Source organism: Orcinus orca, chromosome 13 (assembly GCF_937001465.1).
Source record: "Orcinus orca chromosome 13, mOrcOrc1.1, whole genome shotgun sequence".
NCBI lineage: Eukaryota > Metazoa > Chordata > Mammalia > Artiodactyla > Delphinidae > Orcinus > Orcinus orca.
Genome location: NC_064571.1, coordinates 29,105,438 through 29,130,622, shown reverse-complemented (window position 1 = coordinate 29,130,622; position 25,185 = coordinate 29,105,438). Strand labels below are relative to the sequence as shown.

Below are 25,185 nucleotides of genomic sequence, written 5' to 3'. Positions count from 1 at the left end.
TCTGAAATAGTGAAAATCTTAGAAACAAAGTAGAAAAGTGGCTGCCAACGGCTGGGGAGAGAAAGGAGGGAAAATTAATGTTTATTGGGTGTAGAGTTTCAGTGTTGCAAGATGAAGATGTTCTAGAGATCTGTTGTGCAACAGTGTGAACATACTTAACACTGCTGAACTGTGTGCTTAAAAATTGGTTAAGATGGTAAATTTAATCTTCTGTGTTTATCACACACAAAAAAGAATGTATAAGATGAAAAAACAACATTGCAACTCTGCAGTGGGTAGTCTAGGAGACATAGCTTGGAAAAGAGAGATGGAAACATAACCTGCAGAAGCATACTCTAGACCAGGCTGCACAGAGGAGGTGAGTGGCGGGCGAGCGAGCGAAACTTCACCTGCAGCTCCCTATCGCTCCCCATTCCTCATGTTACCGCCTGAACCATCCCCCTACCCCCCACCCCCGTCTGTGGAAAAATTGTCTTCCATGACACCGGTCCCTGGTGCCAAAAAAGTTGTGGACTGCTGCCCTAGAGGACCCTCAAGGAGAAATGGATAATACAGAACACTAGGGAGCTTGAACACACATACTTAGCCCATAACAGACCATGGAAATGAAATTTAAAAAAAAAAAAAAAAAAGCGTTAGAGAAACATCTGGAAATAATGAGGTTGATGTGTATAAATGTTTGTATGCTTTTTAAAAAAAACCTTTCAAATGATCATAGAACATTTTTTTCAACAGCTTTTTTGATATGTAATGCACATATATAATTCTCCCACTTAAAGTGTACCATTTAATGATTTTTACCCTATTCACAGATATGTGCAACCATCAACACAGTTGATTTTAGAACATTTTTATCACCTCAGAAAGAAACCCTATACCCCTTAGCTATCACCCCTCTGTTTCCTCATCACGCACCTCCCCCCAAGCCCTAAGTCAACCACTGATCTACTTTGTCTCTATTATAAATTTTCCTATTCTAGACCTTAATACAAATGGAATCATTTAATGTGTGGACTTTTGTGACTGGCTTCTTTTAACTCAGCATGATGTTTTCAGGTTCATCCAAGTTACGGGCTTGTATCATTATTTTATTCCTTCTAATGGCTCAATAATATTTCATCGTATGTATGTATCACATTTTGTTTATCTGTTTGTTGATGGACATTTGGTTGTTTCCACCTTTTGGCTACTATGAATAATGCTTTTATAAAATAATGATTTTATATTTATAAAATATAAATGCTTTTATGTTCATGTACAGGTTTTTATATGAACAGTATGTTTTCATTTGTCTTGGGTATGTACCCAGGAATGGAATTCCTAGATCATGTGATAACTTTATATTTAATCATTTGAGGAGTTGTCAGACTGTTTTCCAAAGTGGCTGCACCATTTTACATTCCCAGTAGCAATGTATGAGCATTTCAATTTCTCTACAAACTCACCAACACTTATTATCTGACTTTTTCATTGGATCTATTCTAGTGGATGTGAATTTGTATCTCATTTTGATTTTGATTTGCATTTGCCTCATGATTATGATGTTGAACATCTTTCTGTGTGCTTATTGGCCAGTTGTGCATTATCCTTGGAGAAATGTGTATTCAGATCCTGGCCTGGTTTTCATTTGGATTATTTCTCTTTTTTATTGAATTTTAAGAGTTCTATGTATTCTAGATACACATTCTTATCTAAATTTTGATTTTGATATATTCTCCCATTCTGTGAGTTAAAATTGGGAAGTATGAGTCCTCCAACATTATCTTATTTTCATGATTGTCTTGGCTATTCTGGGTCCTTTACAATTCCATATGCTTGCAAAATTTCTACTAAGAAATAAGCTAGGATTCTGATAGGGATTGTGTTGAATCTGTGATCAGTTTGGTGAGAATTGCTTTCTTAACAGTTAAGTCCATGGACTTGGGATGTTTTCCATTTATTTAGATATACTTTAATTTCTTGCAGTAATTTTTTGTAGCTTTCAGAGTAGAAGTTTTTCTCTTCTTATGTTAAATTTACATTAATATTTTAATTTTTTTGAGACTGTTGTGAACAGAATGGTTTTCTTTTGCTTTTGTTTTAGTTTTTGATTTTGTTTTTGGCTGTGCTGCTTGACTTGAGGGATCTTAGTTCCCCAACCAGGGATCTAACTTATGCCCCCTTGCAGTGGAATTGCAGAGTCCTAACCACTGGACCGCCAGAGAATTCCCCCAGAATGGTTTTCTTAATTTCATTTTCAGTTTGTTAATTGCAGGTATATAATAATACAATTGGTTTTTTTAATATTTAACTTTTATCCTGCAACCATGCTGAACTCGTTTATTAGTTCTAAATGGTGAATGGGATTGTTTGCTTAATGTGTCTTTCTTATGTTTCATTGTTAGTATGTAGAAATGCAGCAGATTTCTGTGTATTAATTTCATATCCTGAAACTTTAGCGAATTCATTGATGAGCTCTAGTAGTTTTCTGGTAGCAACTTTAGGATTTTATAGTATCATGTCATCTGTAAAAGCGGACAGCTTACTTCTTCTTTTCCAATTTGGATTTGTTTTATTTTTCTTCTCTGCTTGCCGTGACTAGGACTTCCAAAACTATGCTGAATAAAAGTGCGAGAGTGGACATCCTTGTCTTGTTCCTGATCTTAGGGGAAATGCTTTCAGCTTTTCACCATTGAGTATAATGTTAGCTGTGGGTTTGTCACATATGGCCTTTATTGTGTTGAGGTATGTTCTCTCTGTGCCTACGTTCTAGAGAGTTTTTATCATAAATGTGTGTTGATATTTGTCAAAAGCTTTTTCTGCATCTATCGAGATGATCATATGTTTTTCTTTTAATAAATTTATTTTATTTATTTATTTTTGGCTGTGTTGAAAGTGCGGGCTTTCTCTAGTTGCAACAAGCGGGGGCTACTCTTTGTTGCGGTGTGCGGGCTTCTCGTTGCGGTGGCTTCTCTTTTGTTGCAGAGCACGGGCTCTAGGTGCACAGGCTTCAGTAGTTGTAGCACGCGGGCTCAGTAGTTGTGGCTCACAGGCTCTAGAGCACAGGTTCAGTAGTTGTGGCACATGGGCTTAGTTGCTTCGCGGCATGTGGGATCTTCCTGGACCAGGGCTCGAATCCGTGTCCCTTGCAATGGCAGGTGGATTCTTAACCACTGTGCCACCAGGGAAGCCCGGTCATATGGTTTTTATTCTTCAGTTTGTTAATGTGGTGTATCACACTGATGGATTTGCAGATATTGAAAAATCCTTGCATCCCTGGGATGAATCCCACGTGATTATGGTGTATGATCCTTTTAATTTATTAGTGGATTCGGTTTGCTAGTATTTTGTTGAGGATTTTTGCATCTATGTTCATCAGTGGTATTGGTCTGTAGTTTTCTTTTTTGTAATATCTTTGTCTGGTTTTGGTATCAGGGTGATGGTGGCCTCCTAGAATGAGTTCAGAAGTGTTCCTTCCTCTGCAAATTTTTGGAATGGTTTCAGAAGGATGGGTGTTAACTCTTCTCAATGTTCGGTAGAATTCACCTGTGAAGCCATTAGGTCCTGGACTTTTCTTTGTTGGGAATTTTTAAATTGCTGATTCAATTTCAGTTCTGGTAATTGGTCTGTTCATATTTTCTGTGTCTTCCTCATTCAGTCTTGGGAGATTGTACCTTTCTAAGAATTCATCAATTCCTTCTAGGTTGTCCATTTTATTGGCGTGTAGTTGCTCATAGTAGTCTCTTATGATCCTTTGTATTTCTGTCGTATCGGTTGTAACTTCTCCTTTTTCATTTCTGATTTTATTGATTGGGGCCCTCTCCCTTTTCTTCTTGATGAGTCTTCCTAAAGGTTTATCAATTTTGTTTATATTTTCAAAGAGCCAGCTTTTAGTTTCATTGATCTTTCCTATTGTTTTTTTAGTCTCTATTTCATCTATTTCTGCTCTGATATTTATTTCTTTCCTTCTACTAACTTTGGTTTTTATTCTTCTTTCTCTGCTTGCTTTAGATGTAAGTTTAGGTTGTTAATTTGAGATTTTTCTTGTTTCCTGAGGTAAGCCTGTATCACCATAAACTTCCCTCTTAGAACTGCTTTTTATGCATCCCATAGGTCTTAGATCATCGTGTTTTCGTTTTCATTTGTCTCTAGGTAGTTTTTGATTTCCTCTTTGATTTCTTCAGTGATCCATTGGTTGTTTAGTAGCATATTGTTTAGCCTCCACGTGTTTGTGGGTTTTGCAGTTTTTTTTTTCCTTGTAGTTGATTTCTAGTTCCATAGAGTTGTGGTTGGAAAAGAAGCTTGATATGATTTCAGTTTTCTTAAATTTACGAAGGCTTGTTTTGTGGCCTGACATGTGATCTATCCTGGAGAATGTTCCATGTGCACTTGAAAAGAAGGTGTATTCTGCTGCTTTTGGGTGGAATGCTCTATAAATATCAGTTAAGTCCCTTTGGTCTAATGTGTTATTTAAGGCCTATGTTTCCTTATTGATTTTCTGTCTGGATGATCTGTCCATTAATGTAAGTTGGGTGTTAAAGTCCCTTACTATTATTGTGCTACTGTTGATTTCTCCTTTTATGTCTGTTAATATTTTGCCTTATGTATTAAGGTGCTCCTATGTTGGGTGCATATATATTTACAGTTGTTATATCTTCTTCTTGGATTGATCCCTTGATCATTCTGTAGTGTCCTTCTTTGTCTCCTGTGACAGTTTTTATTTTAAAGTTGATTTCATCTAATATAAATATTACTACTCTGGCTTTCTTTTGATTTTCATTTGTGTGGACTACCTTTTCCATCCCCTCTCTTTTAGTCTGTATGTGTCTCTAGATCTGTAGTGAGTCTCTTGTAGGCAGCAAATAAACGGGTCTTGTTTTTGTATCCATTCATCCAGTTTGTGTCTTTTGGTTGGAGCATTCAGTCTGTTTGCGTTTAAGGTAATTATCAATATGTATACTGTCATTTTGTTAATTGTTTTGTATTTGTTTCTGTAGGTCGTCTTTTTCCTTCTTTTGTTCTCTTCTCTTGTGATTTGATGACTATCTTCAGTGTTATGTTTAGATTCCTTTTTTGTGTATGTGTGTATCTGTTATAGATTTTTGGCTTGTGGTTACCTTGAGGTTGTTGTATAGCAGTCTCTCTCTCTATATATGTGATTCTTCTGAGTTGCTGATGTCTTAATTTCAAATGCATCTTAAATACCCTACATGTGTACTCTCCTTGCCTCATGATTACTGTTTTTTATGTCATGTTTTACGTCAAATTGTTTTTTGTATACCTTAACTGCTTATCGTGGATACAGATGATTTTACTACTTTTGTCTTTTAATCTTCCTGCTAGCTTTGTTTGTGAATGATTTCCTACCTTTACTGTATGTTTACTGGTGAGCTTTTTTGTTCCATAATTTTCTCATATCTTTTGCACCTAGAGAAGTTCCTTTAATATTTGTTATAAAGCTGGTTTAGTGGTGCTGAATTCTTTTAGCCTTTGCTTGTCTATACAGCTTTTGATTTCTCTGTCAAATCTGAACAAGAGCCTTTCTGAGTAGAGTATTCTTGGATGTAGGTTTTTCCCTTTCATCACTTTAAATATATCATGCCAGTCCCTTCCAACCTGCAGAGTGCCTGCTGAAAAGTCAGCTGATAGTCTTATGGGAGTTCCTTTGTATGTTATTTGTTGCTTTCCCCTTGCTGCTTTTAGTATTCGCTGTATCTTTAATTTTTGACATTTTGATTACAGCATGTCTTGGTGTGTTCCTCTTTGGGTTATCCTGTATGGGATTTTCTGCACTTCTTGGACTTGGATGACTATTTCCTTTCCCAGGTTAGGGCGGTTTTCAGCTATTATCTCTTCAAATATTTTCCTGAGCTCTTTCTTTCAAATATTTTCCTGGGCTCTTTCTCTTTTCTTCTGGGACCCCTGTAATGCAAATATTAGTGCTCTTGATGTTGTCTCAGAGATCTTTTAAACTGTCCTCATTTCTTCTTTTTTTTTTTTTTATCTTTTTTCTGTTCAGTGGCAGTGATTTCCACCACTCTGTCTTCCAGCTCACTGATCCATTCTTCTGAATCCTTTAGTCTACTTTGATTCCTTCCACTGTATTTTTCATTTCAGTTATTGTATTCTTCATGTCTGGTTGTTCTTTATATTTTCTAACTCTTTTCTTAAAACTTATAACTTCTCGTTCTGTGCATCCATTCTCCTCCTGAGTTCTTTTTTTTTTTTTTTTTTTTTGCGGTACGCGGGCCTCTCACTGTTGTGGCCTCTCCCGTTGCGGAGCACAGGCTCCGGACGCACAGGCTCAGCGGCCTTGGCTCACGGGCCCAGCCGCTCCGCAGCATGTGGGATCATCCCGGACTGGGGCACGAACCCGTGTCCCCTGCATCGGCAGGCGGACTCTCAACCACTGCGCCACCAGGGAAGCCCCTCCTGAGTTCTTTGATCATCTGTATGCTCATTACTCTGAACTATTTCTTGGGTAGATTGCCTGTTTCCACTTCACTTAGTTCTTCTTCTGGGATTTTATCTTGTTCCTTCATCTGAAACATATTCCTCTGCCATCTCATTTTGTCAATAAGTTGCTATTTGTATTTTTATGTATGCAGTAGGTAAGTTACATCTCTCAACCTTGGAGGAGTGGCCCTCTGTAGGAGGCATCCTGTGCACTCCAGCAATGCACTCCCCTCTTGTTAACCCAAGCTGTGTACTCCAGGGGTTCACCCTAAGAGGGCTACTTGGGCCTTCTGTTGTGGTGGGCTAACTATGTGGGCAGTCTGGTAGGCCCCTAGTCTGGTTGGTTGCTAGGTCCTGCCTTGTGTGGATGCTGCTGGCTGCTGTTTAGCAGGGCCTGGTCACAATGTGGCTGGTTGCAGAATCCTAGGGGCCCCAGGGCTAATGCTGGCTCACTGGTGGATGGAGTCAGGGTCCTGAAGACCCTAGGGTTGTTGCCTACCCACTGGTAGTTGAAGCCAGATCCTGGGGTTAGTGCTGGTCTACTGGCAGGCAGAGCTGGCTCCTGGAGTCCAGCTGCAGGGCCCTGGGATCCCAGAGCTCATTTCAGGTTGTTGTGGGGGTGTTGTCGGTTCCTGACACAGTTGGATACAGGGTCTGGAGTGTCCTGAAGGTTTCTTTGGCCTGCTAGTGGGCCAGTCCAGGGCCCAGCTGGTCCCAGGGTAGGCTCTGGCCTGCACTGCAGAATCATAGTTTTCTTGCTTTTGGTGCCTGTATCCTGGTGAATGAGACTGGTCTAGAGGCTTGGCCTGGCTTCCTGGTGGGAGAGTCCTGTGCCTTTCTACTGGTGGGTGGTGCTGGGTCTTGGCCCTCTGGTGGGCTGGGCCATGTCTAGGGGCGAGTCCAAAGGCAGCTGTGAGCTTTTTAGTCTTTAGGCAGCCTGTCTGCTAATGGGTGGAGCTGTGTCCTGACCCAGTTAGTTCTTTGGCCTGAGGCATCCCAGCACTGTTGCCTGCAGGCTGTTGGGTGGGGCCAGGTTTTGGAACTAATGAGCCAATATGTCATCCACCAACAACAGTGTTCCCCAATATGTCTGCCACCAGTGTCTATGTCCCCAGGGTGAGCTTCAGCCACCCTCCCCCAACCCCTGACACTCCAAGAGACTCTCCAAGACCAGCAGGTAGGTCTGGCCCAGGCTCCTATCAAATTACTTCTTTGGCCCTGTGTCCCAGGGTATATGAGATTTCATGTGCACCCTTTAAGAGCGATATCTCTATTTACCCCAGTCCTGTGGGACTCCTGCAATTAAGCCTTCTGGCCTTCAAAGCCAAATGCTCTGTGGGCTCATCTCAACAGTGCCAGACTCCCAGCCTGGGAGAACCTCTGTAATATATTTACTCTCCAGTTTTCAGGTTACCTACATAGGGGTTATGGGATTTGATTATATCGTGAGTCTGTCCCTACTACCAGTTTTGTTGTGGTTCCTTCTTTATGTCTTTTGGTGTAGGAGATCTTTTCTGGTGGGTTCCAGTTTTTTGTGTGTGTATGTTTTTTTTTAATGGTTGTTCTGCAGATAGTTGTGATTTTGGTGTGCTTGTGAGAAGAGGTGAGCTCAAGGTCTTTTTACTCTGCCATCTTGCCCACTTTCCTCTATACCACATTTTCTTTTTGTTTTGTTTTAATTTTTATTGGAGTATAGTTGCTTTACAGTGTTGTGTTAGTTTCTACTGTACAGCAAAGTGAATCAGCTATACATATACATATATCCCCTCTTTTATGTATTTCCATCCCATTTAGGTCACCACAGAGCACTGAGTAGAATTCCCTGTGCTATATACAGTAGGTTCTCATTAGTTATCTATTTTATACATAGTATCAATAGTGTATATATGTCAGTCCCAATCTCCCAATTCCTCCCACCCCCCATACCACATTTTCTTTATCTGTTCATCCATCAGTGGACACTTAGGTTGTTTCCATGTCTTGGCTATTTTAAATAGTGCTGCAGTGAACACACATATACGAATATCTCTCCAAGACCAAGCTTTCAATTGTTTTGTGTATAGACCCAGAAGCAGAATTGTTGGATCATATGGTAGTTCCATTTTTAACTCTTTGGGTAACCTCCATACTGATTTCCATAGCAGCAACACCAATTACATTCTCACTAACAGTGCACAGAAAAAGGAACCTTTAGCTCCATATCCTCACTAATGCTTGTTATTTCTTGTCTTTTTGATGATAGCCATTCTGACAGGTGTGACATGATATCTTATTGTGGTTTTGGTTTGCATTTCTCTGATGATTATTGATGCTGAGTATCTTTTCCTGTATTTGTTAGCCATTCGTATGTCTTCTTTACAAAAATGTCTGTTAAGATCCTGTGCCCGTTTTTTAATTGGGTTGTTTGTTTGTTTTATTTGAGTTGAAGTCTTTGTGTATTTTGGATGTTAACCCCTTGTCAGATATATCATTTGCAAATATCTTCTTCCATTCAGTAGTCTGATGGCTTCTTTTGCTGTGCAGAAGCCTTTCAGTTGGATGTACTCCTACTATTTACTTTTGCTTTTGTTGTCTTTGCTTTTGGTGTCAAATTCAAAAAATTATTGCTAACACCACTGTCAAAGCTCTTAACTGCCTATGTTTTCTTCTAGGAATTTTATGGTTTCAGATCTTACATTTAAATCTTCAATCCATTTAGAATTGATATTTGTGTATGGTGTAAGATAATGGTTCAGTTTCATTCTTTTGCATGTGGCTATCCAGTTTTTCCAGTACCATTTATTGAAGAGACTGTCCTTTCCCCATTGTATATTCTTGGCTCCTTTGTCATAAGGTAATTGGCCTTGTATGTGAGAGTTTATTTCTGGTCTCTCTATTCTGTTCCATTGATCTACATGTCTGTTTTTATGCCAGTACTATACCATTTTGATTACTGTAGCTTTGTAACATAGTTTGAAATCAGGGAGTGTGATGCCTACAGTTTTCTTCTACTTTTTTAAGATTGCTTTGGCTATTTGGAGTCTTTTGTGGTTACATACAAATTTTAGGATTGTTCTATTTTTGTGGAAAATGCCATTGGAATTTTGATAGGGATTGCGTTGAATCTGTAGATTGTTTTGAGTAGTGTGGACATTTTAACAATATTAATTCTTCAAATCTGTGAGCACAGAATATTTTCCCATTTTTTCATGTCTTTTTCAGCTTTTTTCATCAATGTTTTCAGTATACAGGTCTTTTACCTCCTTGGTTAAACTTATTCCTAGATATTTTATTCTTTTGATGCAATTATGAATAGGATTGTTTTAATTTCTTTTTCTGGTAGTTTATTATTAATATATAGAAATGCAACAGATTTTTGTCTGTTAAATAATTTTGTATACTGCAACTTTACTGAATGTATTAGTTATAACAGTTTTTTTTGGTGGAGTCTTTAGGGTTTTCTATATATAAAATCATGCCATTTTCACATAGTGACAATTTTGCTTCTCTTCTGATTTGGTGCCTTTTGTTTCTTTTTCTTGCCTAATTGCTCTGGCTAGGACTTCCAATACTGTGTTCAATAAACGTGATGCCAGTGGATATCCTTGTCTTGTACCTGATCTTAGAGGAAATGCTTTCCATTTTTCACCATTGAGTATGTTAGCTATGGTCTTGTCAGAAATGGTCGTTGAGCTATGTTTCCTCTAGACCTACTTTGTTGACGAGTTTTTATCATGAATAGATTTTGAGTTCTCTCAAATGCTTTTTCTACATCTATTGATTATATGATTTTTATCCTTTATTTGGTTAGTGTCATGTACCACATTGATTGATTTGTAGATGTTGAACCGTCCTTGCATCCCTGGAATAAATCCCATTTGATCATAGTGTATAATCCTTTTAATATATTACTGAATTTGGTGTGCTAATGTTTTGTTTGGGTTTTTTTTGCATGTATGTTCATCAGGGATATTGGCTTGTAATTTTCTTGTAGTGTATCTACACTGGGTATCTAGGTAACGTCTGGGTAACAGGGTAATGTGGGCCTTATAAAATAAGTTTGGAAGTGTTCTGTTCTGTTTATTGGAAGAGTTTGAGAATCTTTCATATTATTTCTTCCTTAAATGTTTGGTAGAATTCAACAGTGAAGCCACCTGGTCCTGGACTTTTGTTCATTGGGAGGTTTGAGAGTCTTTTTATACTTTAGATATAAAAGCAGATTCCATGTATCCCACTATATATTGGGGAAATTGTCTTAGGGATTCCCAGAGTATTTAGTGAAAATTCTGATTACCAATAATCTATAGAGAAGGAAGAATGGATCCCATAGTTACAAGTGATACTTTGTTTCATGTGTATGTCTGTTTCTTTAGACTTAGAACTCTAAAAATGTGTATGGAAACTGAATTAATGTTTACAATTACGGTTTATAGTTGTTAAGATGTTCTACATCTTAAAGTGCCTGTTTTGATATAGAATGACTGTCAAAATGTGAAGATGGAAGATGGTAATTTATATTAGGTGTATTTTACCACAATAAAAAAAATTGAGGGGGTGTGAAGATGGTTCACAAAAAAGAATTTTTCAAGGCTCTAAAACATGTAAAGGGTTGGAGTTTTTAAAATTCCATCCATTTAATTACTGATGATAAAAATAAAGTCTCAGGTTTCTTAGCTGAAAATGAGATTAATAATACCTCTCTCTCAGTTTTATAAGAGGGGAAAAAAACAGATATAGAGCATATTCATAATACCCCACACATAGCAAGCAGTAATACATAGCAGCTGCTGTTACATCCCAGGGACCAAAATGCCCTCCTCAAGGTCATACAGCCAGTCTGTGGCAGAATCCAGCCCAGAATCTGGGTCTTTTGATCCTGAGTCTCTTAAACTATTACCATGCCAATCTGGCCACTAGGCACAAGGCATGAATCCTTTGTCCAGGCAGTGAGTTTTCTTAATCTTTATATAGACCATTCTTTCCTTCAGTCTCTGTTTTGTATCTAAAGAATTAAATGTGAATACTATTTTTAAATGGAATGCAAATATTTTGAAAATCCTTCAAAATCTTTTTTTTTTTTTTTTTTTTTTGCCTTTTCAGAGTCCAGATGTCATTCAGAATTTGAAAATACCACCCATTCTGTCTTCAGGTCAGCTAAGTTTTACTTTCATCATCCAGTGCACCTACCAAGTGATCAAGATTTTTGCCATGAATCCTTAGGAAGAAGAGTTTTCATGAGTCATTCTTGGAAAGATTCCTTTCAGCATCATCCAGACAAACAAAGAGAACACACTTGTCTTCCTTCCTCTTATCAAAATGTGGCAAAGACAAAGTCAGATTATACCACAATAGAGAGCCTCAGTATTGATGTAAACTTGGAAAACAAAGAAGTAAAGCATACTACTAAAAGTCAGGCTAGAGATTTTCTAAAATATGACAAACAAGTTAATGACCTAAAAAGGGATCATAAGGCCACCCCAGAGTTAACAGCTCAGCACACTGTGAGTTTAAATGAACTCTGGAACAGGTATCAGGAGCGACAGAGGCAACAGAAACCTCCTGAGTTCAGTGCCAAGAAGGAACTTTCCTTGGTGGAGCGACTTGATCATTTGGCTAAACTTCTTCAGCATCCCATCACACATTTTCTCCAGCCCTCAGAAAGTACACAGGATGATAGCAAAGGGAAACAAGATGTTAAGGAATGGAGTGGTAGACAGCAACAGCAGAAAAACAAGCTTCAGAAAAAGAAACAGTATAAAAGCCTGGAGAAATGCCATAGAAACACAGGCGATCTTAAAAAAAACAAGGTTCTTTCTACTCATCAAACTGGGAGGTCCAAGCAGATTAAAATTGAACAGATTAAATTTGATAAATATATTTTGAGAAAACTGCCAGGTTTTCATTATATAAATAACACTTCTTCAGATTCTAGACACTCAGAGGAGAGTGAGCTGCTCACAGATACTGCCACCAACATCCTTTCCACCACCACTTCTGTGGAATCAGATATATTGACCCAAACAGATAAGGAAGTGACTCTGCATGAGAGGAGCAGCTCTATTTCCACCATTGATACTGCCCGACTGATCCATGCTTTTGGTCATGAAAGAGTTTGTTTGTCACCCAGGCGAATTAAATTATACAGCAGCATCACCGACCATCAGAGGAGATACCTTGAGAAGCGGAGCAAGAAAAACAAGAAACCATTGAATACAGGTTATCCCCAAATTACTTCAGAACACACCAGAAGGAAACACGTCCAGGTACATGGCTGCAAATTCCATCTGGCAATATGACTGCATTTTTCATGGACTTTTTAGTTAAGCTTTGCACACAGGTGAAAAAAAGCCAATTGCCCTTTCCTCACTGTAACATTTCTTACCAGCTGGAAAAGAGTGAGAAAGTGTAGTACAGTGCTGTTTGAGTTGTCATTCTTTTCATCAACACTCATTTACGAATTACCCTTTGGATGAAAGGCTTTGCTGCTAAATGCTGCAAAATCTGCAAAGTCTATACCTTTGGTACAGGGGATCTTCAAGTTTAGAATGACCTCCATTCTGAACAATATTGCCTGTTGGTTTTTGTTTATTCATTCCTCCCTGTCTTTTGAGAAATTTTGAGGTGCTTTTAAGCGCACACACACACACACACACACACACACACACACACACACACACATATATAAGTAATATGATATGATTGTTTTTTAAGTAAATGAAGAATTGGAATGATGGAAAATTAGACTGAAGCCAGGGAGGGGTGAGGTACAACATGATTTAAAAAATAAATACATGAAGAATTAAGAGTGATGGGAAGGCAAGTTGATACCTTGTGGATATGGTTGCTAAAGATGAGCCACAAATTTTGCTTTATGTTTTCTAGAAATTAGTGTTGCTAGAATTTTGTGATCAATTACATAACTCTAATATAAAAGTAAACTAAATTTTCAAAAGCATTACAGATATTTCTGATACTAAGGCTTCTTAAATTTCTCTCATCTGTCCTCATAAAGAAGGCATTGTGGTGTAACAAAATCTTCATCGGCATCCTTACAGTACATTCTCAGTAACAACAATCATATAAGGCTAATGTGGCCTTTGTTTAGGGAATTCCATAAAGGCAGATTTCAAGGGGTCAGTAAATTGCAGACCATTACTTTAACCCAAGATAAAATTGATTTGGACAGGTGCTCTCCAAATAGGGATACTTGCAAAATGGTTCATTGGAGTATGAACCTTTTAAAGTTTATATTTTTATATATGTTTTACAGTGTATGAGTACAGCAATAATATATAATTTATAAATAAATATCTACTTTAGTAATTTGTACTTAAAAATGTTTTATCAGTGGGACCCCATGATCAAAACAATTTGGAGACCACTGGTTTAGCCGAAAGAAGGCACAAAACATTCAGACATTTACCCATAAATATTATTTCTCAATTGAGTTTTTGGTAGGTATTAAATGATAGTAATTACACATATAAATAGTACAATAAGACTCTTTTTTAAAGTAAGCCAAAAATTGGGAAAGACACAGATTGAGGCCTTTTGTTCCATAGAGGAGGTAGGGGGAAAGGATGCAGATAGAGGGTTTTTTGGTGTGTGTACTAAAATACATATACATAACAAAGTTTACAGTTTTATCATTTTAAAGTATGCAGTTCAGTGGCACTGAGTATATTCACAGTGTTTTACAACTATCACCACTATCTAGTTTCAGAGCTTTTTCATCACCCTAGTGGAAACCTCATACCCACTAAGCAGTTACTCTCTATTCCCCCTTCCTACCAGCCCCTATCAATCACTAATCTACTTTTTGTCTCTGTGAACTTGCCTATTCTGGTTATTTCATTTAATTAGAATCATATCATATGTGGCCTTTGTGTCAAGCTTCTTTGACTCTAGAATAATCTTTCTGAGATTTATCCATGTCCTAGCACCTGTCAGTACTTCATTGCTTTTTATGACTGAATAATATTTCATTATATGTTTAGACACATTTTATTTATCTGTTCATCCATTCGTGGACATTTAGGTTGTTTCTACCTTTTGGCTATTGTGAATAGAACTGATATGAACATTTGTGTACAAGTTTTTATTTGAACACCTACATACAGTTCTTTTGGGTATACACATAAGAGTTGAAAATGCTGGATCATTTGGTAATTTTATTTTAAGCTTATTTAGGAACCGTCAGACTGTTTTTCACAGTGGCCACACCATTTTACATTCCCAGCAGCAATTTCTAAGGGTTCCAATTTCTCCATATTCACCAACACTCTTCATTTACTTTTTTTTTTTTTGCCATCCCAGTAGGTACAAAGTGGTATCTCATACTCATTGTCATTTTGATTGTGGTTTGTTTTGCCTTTCCCTTTGCATAATGACTAATGATGTTAAGTATCTTTTTATGTGCTTGTTGGCCATTTTTTAAAATTTTTGGCTGCCTTTGGTCTTCGTTGCTGTGCATAGGCTTTCTTGAGTTGCGGCAAGCAGGGGCTACTATTCGTTGTGGCATGTGGGCTTCTCATTGTGGTGGCTTCTCTCGTTGCAGAGCACGGGCCCTAGGTGCACGGGCTTCAGTAGTTGTGGCTTGCTGGCTCAGTAGTTGTGGCTCGTGGGCTCTAGAGTGCAGGCTTAGTAGTGTGGGGCCTGGGCTTAGTTGCTCCTTGGCATGGGGGATCTTCCTGGACCAGGGCTTGAACCCTGCATTGTCAGGTGGATTCTTAACCAAAGTCATGAAGATTTGTCCATATATTTTCTTTCAAGAATTTTATACTTTTAGTTCTTTCATTTGCATCTTGGATGTATATTGAGTTAATTTATTTGTATGGTATGAGGTAGGGGTCAAACATTCTTTCCACGTGGAATTGTCCCAAAATCAGCTGTTGAGACTGTTCTTTCTCCATTGAATGGTCTTGGCACCCTTGTCAAAAATCAGTTGACCATAGATGTGAGGGCTTATTTCTAGGCTTTCAGTTCTGTTCCATTGATCTATATGCCGATCTATATGCCATTACTGCACTGATTTAGTTACTGTAGCTTTGTAGTAAGTTTTAAAATTGAGAAGTATGAGTCTTCCAAGTTTGTTCTTTTTAAAGACTGTTTTGGCCAATCAGGGCCCTTGTGTCTCCATATGAATTTTAGGATCAGCTTTTTAAAATTTCTGCTGAAAAGGTTGTTGGGAATTTTATATTAATTGCATTTAATATTTAGCTTGCTTTGGGGTTTATTGCCATCTTAACAACATTGTCTTCCAGTTGATGAACACAGGATGTTTTTCAATTTATTGAGGTCTTTAATTTCTTCCGGTAAGGTCTTGTAGTTGCCAATGTACAAGTGTTATACCTTCCTGTCTAAATTTATTCCTAAGTATTTGATTCTCATGTTTTCTTTCTTTTTCTTTATTATTTTTAATTGTGATAATATATGCATAACAAAATTTATCATCTTAACCATTTTTTCTTTGTAATTTTATTTTTCTTCCAGTTCTATTGATTTAATTGACATACAGCACTGTTTGAGTACAGCCTAATGATTTTACTTACATACATCATGAAATGATTATCACAGTAAGTTTAGTGTATATGTATCATCTCATACAGATTCAAAATTTAAGAAATAGAAAAAAGTATTTTCCTTGTGATGAGAACTCTTAGGATTTACTCTCTTAATCACTTTCATATATAATATACAGCAGTGTTAGTTTTATTTATCATGTTGTACATTACATCCCTAACAGTTGTTTACCTTATAACTGGAAGTTTGACTGCCCTCAACCAATTCCCACTCCCTCCCCCCACCCATTGCCTCTGTTAACCACAAATCTGATCTTTTTATATGAGTTTTTTTTTCTGAAGTATAATTAATCTACAACATTATGTTAGTTCCTGTGCACAAAATAGTGATTTGATATTCCTATACATTTCAAACACCATGGTAAGTCTAGTTACGATATGTCACTATGCAAAGATATTACATAGTTATTGACTGTATTCTCCACACTGTACACTTAATACCCGTGGCTCATTTATTTTACAACTAGAAGTTTGTACTTCTTAATCTCCCTCACCTATTTCTTTCCTCCCTTCACCACCTCCCCTCTGACAACCACCTGTTTGTTTTCTATCTGTAACTCTGTTTCTGTTTTGTTGTGCTTGTTTTGTTTTTTAGATTTCACTTAGCATAATAGCCTCTAGGTCCATCCATGTTGTTGCAAATGGCAAGATTTCATTCTTTTTATGGCTGAACAATATTCCGTTTCATAAATATATACACCGCATTTTCTTTATCCATGGGCATTTAGGTTGCTTCCATATCTTGGCTATTGTAAATAATGCTGCAGTGAACATAGGGGTGTATATATCTTTTTGAATTAGTGTTTTTGTTTTCTTCAGAAAAATACCCATATGTCAATTGTTGGATCATGTGATAGTTCTGTTTTTAATTTTGTGAGGAGCCTCCAAACTTTTTCATAGTGGCTGCACCAATTTACGTTTCCACCAACAGTGCATGAGTGTTACCTTTTCTCTTCATCCTTGCCAGTACTTGTTGTATTTTGCTAATAGCCATTCTGACAGGTGTGAGGTGATAGATATCTCATTGTGGTTTTGATTTTCATTTCCCTGATGATTAGTGATGTTGAGCATCTTTTCATGTGCCTCTTGGCCATCTGTATGTCTTCTTTGCAAAAGTGTCTATTCAGATCCTTTGCCCATTTTTTAAAATTAGGTTGTTTGGGATTTTGATGTTGAGTTGTATGAGTTCTTTGTATATTCTGGGTATTAACCCCTTATTAGATAGATTGCTTGCAGATATCTTTTCCCATTCAGTAGATGATAGTTCCCTTCACTGTGGAAAAGCTCTTTAGTTTGATGTAGTTCCATTTGTTTATTTTTGGTTTTGTTTCCCTTGCCTGAGGAGACATATGCAAAAACAAATTACTAAGATCAGTGTCAAAGAGCTTACTGCCTATGTTTTCTTCAAGAAGTTTTGTCTTTTTTTTTGGTTGTGGTTTCAGTTCTTACATTTAAGTCTTTAATCCATTTTGAATTTGTTTTTGTGCATGGTGTAGTTTAATGGTATTAAATACATTCATATTGTTGTGCAGACATCACCGTCACCCATCTCTAGGACTCTTTTCATCTTGCAAAACTGAATTTCTACACTGACTCAAATAGCAACTCCCCATTCCACCTTATGCTCAAGCCCCTAGCAACCACCATTCTAAGAATTTGACTACTTTAGGTACCTCATGTAAGTGGAATACAGTGTTTGTCTTTAAGTAATACGTTTATTTCACTTAGCATAATGTCGTCCTCAAGTATCATCAGTGTTGTACCATCTGGCAGGATTGTCCTTTCTTTAAGACTGAATGATACTGCATTGTATATATATACCACATTTTGTTTGTTCATTCATTCATCCATCCATTAATAGATACTTGTGTTGCTTCCATCTTTAGACCATTGTGAATAATGATGCTAGAGTGTACAAATATCCATTCAAGATCCTGCTTTCAATTTTGGGGGGTACATATCCAGAAGTGGAGTGGCTGGATTATATGGTAATTCTATTTTTAACTATTTGAGGAACCACCATACTGTTTTCAACAGCAGCTGCCCATTTTACAGTCCCACCAACAGCACACAATGGTTCCACTTTTTCCACATCTTTGTCAACACTTGTTATTTTCTGGGTTTTTTTATAGTGGCATCCTAATGCATATGAAGTGATAAGTTTTGATTTGCATTTCTTTCATGATTATATTGAGCATCTTTTTATATACTTCTTGGCCATTTGTATATCATCTTTGGAGAAATGTCTATTCAAGTACTTTGCTCCTTCTTGAATCGTGTTATTTTTTGGTCATTGAGTTGTAGAAGTTCTTTACATATTCTGAGTATTAACCTCTTATCAAATATATGATTTATAATTTTTTCTCCCAATCAGTGGGTTGCCTTCTCACCTTTGTTGATTGTGTCCTTTGATGCCCAGAAATTTTTAATATTGATGTAGTCCCAGTTGTCGAGTTTTACTTTTGCTGCCTGTGCTTTTGGTTTCATATCTAAGGAGTCATTACCAAGTCCAATGCCATGAAGCTTTTCCCCTGTGTGTTCTTCCAAGAATGTTATGGTTTTAGGTCTTTAATCCATTTTGAGGTAATTTTTGTATATGATGTAAGATAAGGCTCCAACTTCATTCTTTTTCTTTTCCAGTTTCATTCTTTTTAAGAGCATGTGGATATCCAGTTTTCCCAGCACCATTTGTTAAGGGGGCTGCTCTTTTCCTGTTGAATGGTCTTGGTCCCTTGTCAAGGGTCAGAGGTCATTTGACCATGTGGCACAAAGGCTTATTTCTGGGCTCTCTATTCTAGTCCATTGATCTATTTATCTTTATGCCAGTACCACACTGTTATTATATTACTGTTTTGAAATCAGGAAGTGTGAATCCTCCAACTATGTTGTTCTTTTTCAAAATTGTTTTGGTTCTTCAGGGTTTCTTATCATTTTTAATGATTTACTGTTTTCAATTTTTTTTATTGCTATATGATCTCCTTCGAGTTGTTTTTTTGCTAACTTAGCAGCCATGTAATTAACCAATATGCTTAAGCCACTGTCTCAAAATATCACCCAGATATGAAATAGTATCTATTGACTCCATTATATGAAAAATTAAGAAACTGGTTGCACTTGCCCTACTTCTCCTCACTCCCCACCTACACACACTTCCCCCAACATAACAATATTTGTTATATTTTGTGAATGTTGTCTCAGTTCATTATGGTAGTATTACTACTGTATTGATTAGCTTTATTTTTAAGAAGTATAACATTTTTCTTCCATGTTGTAAGCAAAATCACCATTTTATGTCTTTTTTTTTGTTGGTTTTTTTTTTTTTTTTTTGCGGTACACAGGCCTCTCACTGTTGTGGCCTCTCCCGTTGCGGAGCACAGGCTCCAGACGCGCAGGCTCAGTGGCCATGGCTCACGGGCCCAGCCGTTCCGTGGCATGTGGGATCTTCCCGGACCAGGGCACGAACCCGTGTCCCCTGCATCGGCAGGCGGACTCTCAACCACTGCGCCACCAGGGAAGCCCTTTTATGTGTTTTTTAAAGAGGGTCAGTATCGTGAGTCTTTTCAGTGTAACTGTGAGTTTATTAATTTAAATAATCTAAATAAAAATAGATTTTTCAACAGTTGTTCAGGAGTGAGGATCTCTTCAGTTCTTATAAATTTGAGATTATCATTCTGTAACCTTTGTATAGGAATAACAACTTGTTTGGGTATAAAACTTTTGAATAATAACCTTTAATTCAAAACTCAGTCAGATTTGCTCCCCCTTTCTGGGCATTTACATTAATATTTCTGTGCCAGAGGCAACCCTAATATATTTTCCCTATTGGATCCTGGATTGTTGTTGGGTTTTTAAAATCTAAGTTTTCTTACTTTCCCAGGGTATGTCTCCGTGTTGGTCAATCTCTATTGATTTTTTAAAAATAAAATTTACAGGGCTTCCCTGGTGGCGCAGTGTTTGAGAGTCCGCCTGCCAATGCAGGGGATGCGGGTTCGTGCCCCGGTCCGGGAAGATCCCACAGGCCGCGGAGCAGTTGAGCCCATGAGCCATGGCCGCTGAGCCTGCGCGTCCGGAGCCTGTGCTCTGCAACGGGAGAGGCCACAACAGTGAGAGGCCCACGTATGGCAAAAAAAAATAATAATAAAAATAAAAAATAAATAAAATTTACATACCTTACAATTCATTCTTGTAAAGTATACAATTCAGTGGTTTTTAGTATATTCAGAGGAGGTTATACAGCCGTCACCACTAATTCCAGAACTTTTTGTCATACCAAAAAGAAACCCTGTGCCCCTTAACAGTCATTTCCTAGCCTTCAACCATTAATCTACTTTCTGTTTCTATGAATTTGCCTATTGGGGACATTTTTTATAAGCAAATCATGCAATATGTGGCCTTTTGTGTCTGGCTTCTTTTACTTAATATTTTCAAGGTTCATCCATTTTGTAGCAGGAATCAGTACTTGTTGTTTGTTATGAACAGTAACAAGCAGTATTTCAAATACATATACAACATGTTTATTCATGAGTTGTTGGACATGTGGATTGTGTCTGCTTTTTTGGCCATAATGAAAAATGCTGCTGTAAACATTAATGTACAGGTTTTTGTGTGCACAAATTTCTTCAATTTTCTTACATATATACCTAGGAGTAGAATTGCTGGATCATATGGTAACTCTGTTTAAGCTTCTGAGTAACTGCCAAAGTGCTTTCCAAAGTGGCTGCACCATTTTATATTCCCATCTGGATCATATTTCAGTTTGTCTACATCCTCATCAACACTTGTTGTCTGTCTTTTGATAATAGCTATCTTAATGGGTGTGAAGGGGTATCTCACTTTTTAATGATTTTAATTTGCATTTCACTAATGACTAAGATGTTGAGCATCTTTTCATATGCTTATTGGCCATTTGTTTACCTTTAGAGAAATGTCTATTCCGATCCTTTGCCCATTTTAAAATTGGCTTATTTGTCATTTTATTACTGAATTATGTTTCTTTGTCTATTCTGAATACAAGTCCCTTATTAGGATATGTTTTGCAAACATGTTCTTACATTCTGTGCCGTCCTTTTCACTTTCTTGATGATTTTATTTGTGGTACAAAAGTTTTAATTTTGACAAAGTACAATTTGTCTGTTTCTTCTTTTGTCACTTGTGCTTTTCATGTCATATCTAAAACTATTGTCTAACCCAAGGTTACAAAATATTTACTCTTTTTTTCTTCTAAAAGTTTTATAATTTTAGTTCTTACTTTTAGTTCTATGATCATTTTTTAGTTAACTTTTGTGTGTGGCGTTGAGGTAGTACAGTTTTATTCTTTTGCCTGTGGATATCCAGTGTCTTAGTACCATTTGTTGCAAAGACTGTTCTTTCTTCCATTGAATTGTTTGGGCACCCTTGGCAAAAATCAATTGATCAGAAGAAAACAAAAATCAGAAAAATAAAAATAAAAGAATGAAAAAAAAGTGATTGATTATAAATGTAAGGGTTTATTCTAGACTATAAACCCTATTTTATTGATCTATATGTCACTCTTTATGCCACTACCACACTGTCTAATTAGTGTGAGTCCTCTAACTTTGTTTTTTCTTTTTCAAGATTGTTTTATCTATTCTTAGGTCATAGGAATATTCAGATCAGCTTGTCAGTTTATACCAAAAAGAAAAAAAAAAGACAACTTGAATCGTGGGTAGGGATTGCATTGAAACTATAGACAAATTTAGGGAGTACTGCTGTCATAACGATATTAAATCTTCTAATCCATGAACTAGGGTGTTTTCCATTTATTTAGGTCATCTTTAGTTTCTTCAGTGATGTTTGTGGGTTCCACTTCTTTGTAGTTTGGCACTTCTGTTGTTAAAAGTATCCCTGAGTATTTTATTCTTTTTGATACCAATGTAACTAGTATTGTTTTCTTAAGTTCATTTTGGGAATTTTCCTTGTTGTACAGGAATATTACTGATTTTTGTATTTATTTTGGTTCCTGCAACTTTGCTGAACTTGCTTATAAGTTTGAGTAATATGTGTTTGTTTGTGTGTTCATGTGTTCCTTAGTGTTTTCTGTATAAAATATTGTGTCATTTGCAAATAGAGATCGTTTTCCTTCTTCTTTCTGATATCATGTCATTTATCTCTTTTTCTTGCCTAGTTGCCCTTGCTAGAACCTCCAGTACTGTGTTGAATAGAAGTGTTAAGAATGAGTATCCTTGTCTTGTTCCTGATTTTAAGGAGAAATCTTTCTCGTCATTAAGCATGATGTTAGCTGTGAGTTTTTTTTATAAATGCCCTTTATCAGGTTGAGGAAGTTCTCTTCTATTCCTGTTTTGTTGAGTTTTTTTATTTTGGAAGGGTTTGGGTTTTGCCATGTGCTTTTTCTATGTATAATGAAATGATCCTATGTTTTCTTTATGAATATGGTGTGTTACGTTGATTGATAATCATATATTGAACCAACTTTGCCTTCCTGGGATAAATTCCTCTTGGTTTTGATGTATAATCCCTCTTCTGTGTTGCTGGATTCAGTTTGCTAGTATTTTGTTGTGGATTTTCCTTCTATATTCATAAGGAGTATTGGTCTGTAGTTTTACTGTATCTTTGCCTTTTTTATCAGGGTAATATTCTCCTTATAGAATGAATTGGGAAGTGATCCTTCTTCTCACTCTGTTTTGATGATGTTGTTTTTTGAGTTTATGAATGGTTGTTGTTAATTCTACTTTAAATGTTTTTTAGAATTCACCAGTTTGGGCCTGGGCTTTTCTTTGGGGGGTGTTTTCTGATTACTGACTCAGCCTCTGTCCTTATTATAGGTCTGTTCAGATTTTCTATTTTTGCTTGAGTCAGTTTGGGTAGGTCGTTTTTCTAGGAATTTGTCTATTTCATCTAGGTGACCTAATTTGTTGACATGTAATTGTTCATAATATTCCCTTATGATCCTTTTTAATTTCTGTGTGATTGGTAGTAACATCCCCTGGTTCATTCTTAATTTAAATGATTTGAGTTTTCCCCTTTTTCCCTTTGGTAAGTTCTAGCTAAAAATTTGTCCATTTTTGTTGACCTTTTCAAAGAACCAACTTTTGATTTCTTTGATTTTTCTCTTTTTTTGATTCTCTGATTCATTTATTTTCATTCTAATCTATATAATTTCCTTCATTTTGCCTGCTTTAGGTTTTATTTGGTCTTCTTTTTCTGGTTTCTTAAGGTTGAAGGTGAGGTTATAGTTTCAAAATCTTTCTTCTTTTAATATGGACATTTACAGATACAAATTTCTGTAAGCTCTGCCTTCACTGCATCCCATAAGTTTGGGTATGCTTTGCTTTCATTTTCATTCATCTCAGAGTATTTTCTAATTGCCCTTGTGATTTCTTCTTTGAACATTGGTAGTTAAGAGTGTGTCATTTATTTCTCTATATTTTTGAATTTCCCAGATTTCCTTATTGATTTCTAGTTTCATTCCATTGTGGTCAGAAAACATACTTCGTATAATTTGTAAATGTATTGTGACTTGTTTTATGGCCTAGCATATGGTCTGTCCTGGAGAACATTATATGTGCCCTCAGAAGAATGTGTATTCTGCTTCTGTTGGTTGGAGTATTATGTATATGTCTTTAGGTCTAGTTGGATTATAGTGTTGTTCAAGCCTTCTATTTCCTTATTGGTCTGTCGAGTTTTTCTGTCCATTTTGAAAGTGTAATATTGCAGTCTCCAGCTATTACTATTGAATTGTCTATGTCTCCGTTCATTTCTGTCAGTTTTTTTCCTTTGGTACCTGTCCTTGGTTTCCCAACACATGGCAGACATTCGTTAATTTTTTGATGAAGTATGTTAATTTGTCAACTACCTTTTAGTCTCCCTCTATTGTCTGAGCTTATCTTGGATCCATTTTATTAAGTCCATGTTCTTTTTAAATTTTCTCTAGAGTGAGAGTACAAATTCTTTATTGACTAAAATGGGTAAACCTTCTGGCAAAATAAATTCTTTCTCTTTCCCTTCTTTTTTTCCTTCCTTTCTTCCACTTTTTTGTTTATAAATTTATTTATTTTATTTATTTATCTTTGGCTGCATTGGGTCTTCATTGCTGCGCCCAGACTTTCTCTAGTTGTGGTGAGTGGGGGCTACTCTTCATTGTGGTGCACAAGCTTCTCATTGCCGTGGCTCCTCTTTTTTCTTTTTTCTTTTTTTTTTATTTCCGGTACGCGGGCCTCTCACTGTTGTGGCCTCTCCCGTTGCGGAGCAACAGGCTCTGGACGCGCAGGCTCCGCGGCCATGGCTCACAGGCCCAGACACTCCGCGGCATGTGGGATCTTCCCGGACCGGGGCACGAACCCATGTCCCCTGCATCGGCAGGCGGACTCTCAACCACTGCGCCACCAGGGAAGCCCTCGCCGTGGCTCCTCTTGTTGTGGAGCACAGGCTCTAGGCACGCAGGCTTCAGTAGTTGTGGAGTGTGAGCTCAGTAGTTGTGGCTCGCAGGCTCTAGAGCACAGGCTCAGTAATTGTGGCACCCTGGCTTTGTTGCTCCGTGGCATATGGGATCTTCCTGGACCAGGGCTTGAACCCATGTCCCCTGCATTGGCAGGCAGATTCTTAACCACTGCGCCACCAGGGAAGCCCCCTTTCTTCCACTTTAATGCTATAGAATATTTTCATAAATCCTTTTCTTTTGTTTTCAGATTACCTTTGTCTCAAAACGGTTCTGTGGAAACCATTTATTTGATCACAACCATTTATTTGATCACATTTGATGACCTTATTTCCTATGTACAAGATACTGCTTGAGTCCCCTTCCTAGGACATGAACTTGAAGGCTGATTGTGTATGGCTTGTATTTCTTTTGCCTCTCAGAGTTTGGGAAAGGCAGAAAGATAGTAATTGATTCTAGAACTCTGGACAGCTACAGTAGGTGACATTTTTCTCTGCCATTGTTTTCAAACTCATAAATTGATGGCCACCTTATCAAGTGTGGAGGTGAGGAAAGTATCTTGTTCTATAGGACATGCTCTTGGGGTTTTGCTATTACACTACTGTAAAGTCACCTGGTAGCTGCTTTCATAGCATTGTTGTGTAGGCAGTGATATGACTGAGGCCTTATTTTTTTCTAGCAAATCTTAGTAATAAAACTAAGATATTTAGACTTAAAAAGTTATTTCCCATCCCTTTTTCTGACTTCTTCCTGGCCAAAGCTGGCATACAGTAA

At 37.2% G+C, this 25,185-nt stretch overlaps 1 protein-coding gene across 9 annotated transcripts in view; it reads left to right on the top strand.

The window, feature by feature from the left end:
• The window catches only part of ALMS1 (ALMS1 centrosome and basal body associated protein), a 229,005-nt gene that overhangs the window by 172,262 nt on the left and 31,558 nt on the right, over positions 1–25,185 (top strand). For 7 of the 9 annotated variants that reach the window (XM_033400506.2, XM_033400504.2, XM_049696114.1 and 4 more), the window contains one exon: positions 11,515–12,677. The exons of the other annotated variants lie outside the window; for them this stretch is intronic. In XM_033400506.2, the coding sequence (XP_033256397.2) occupies positions 11,515–12,677 (1,163 nt within the window). The remainder of the gene's footprint in view (positions 1–11,514; positions 12,678–25,185) is intronic. 9 annotated transcript variants of the gene reach the window in all.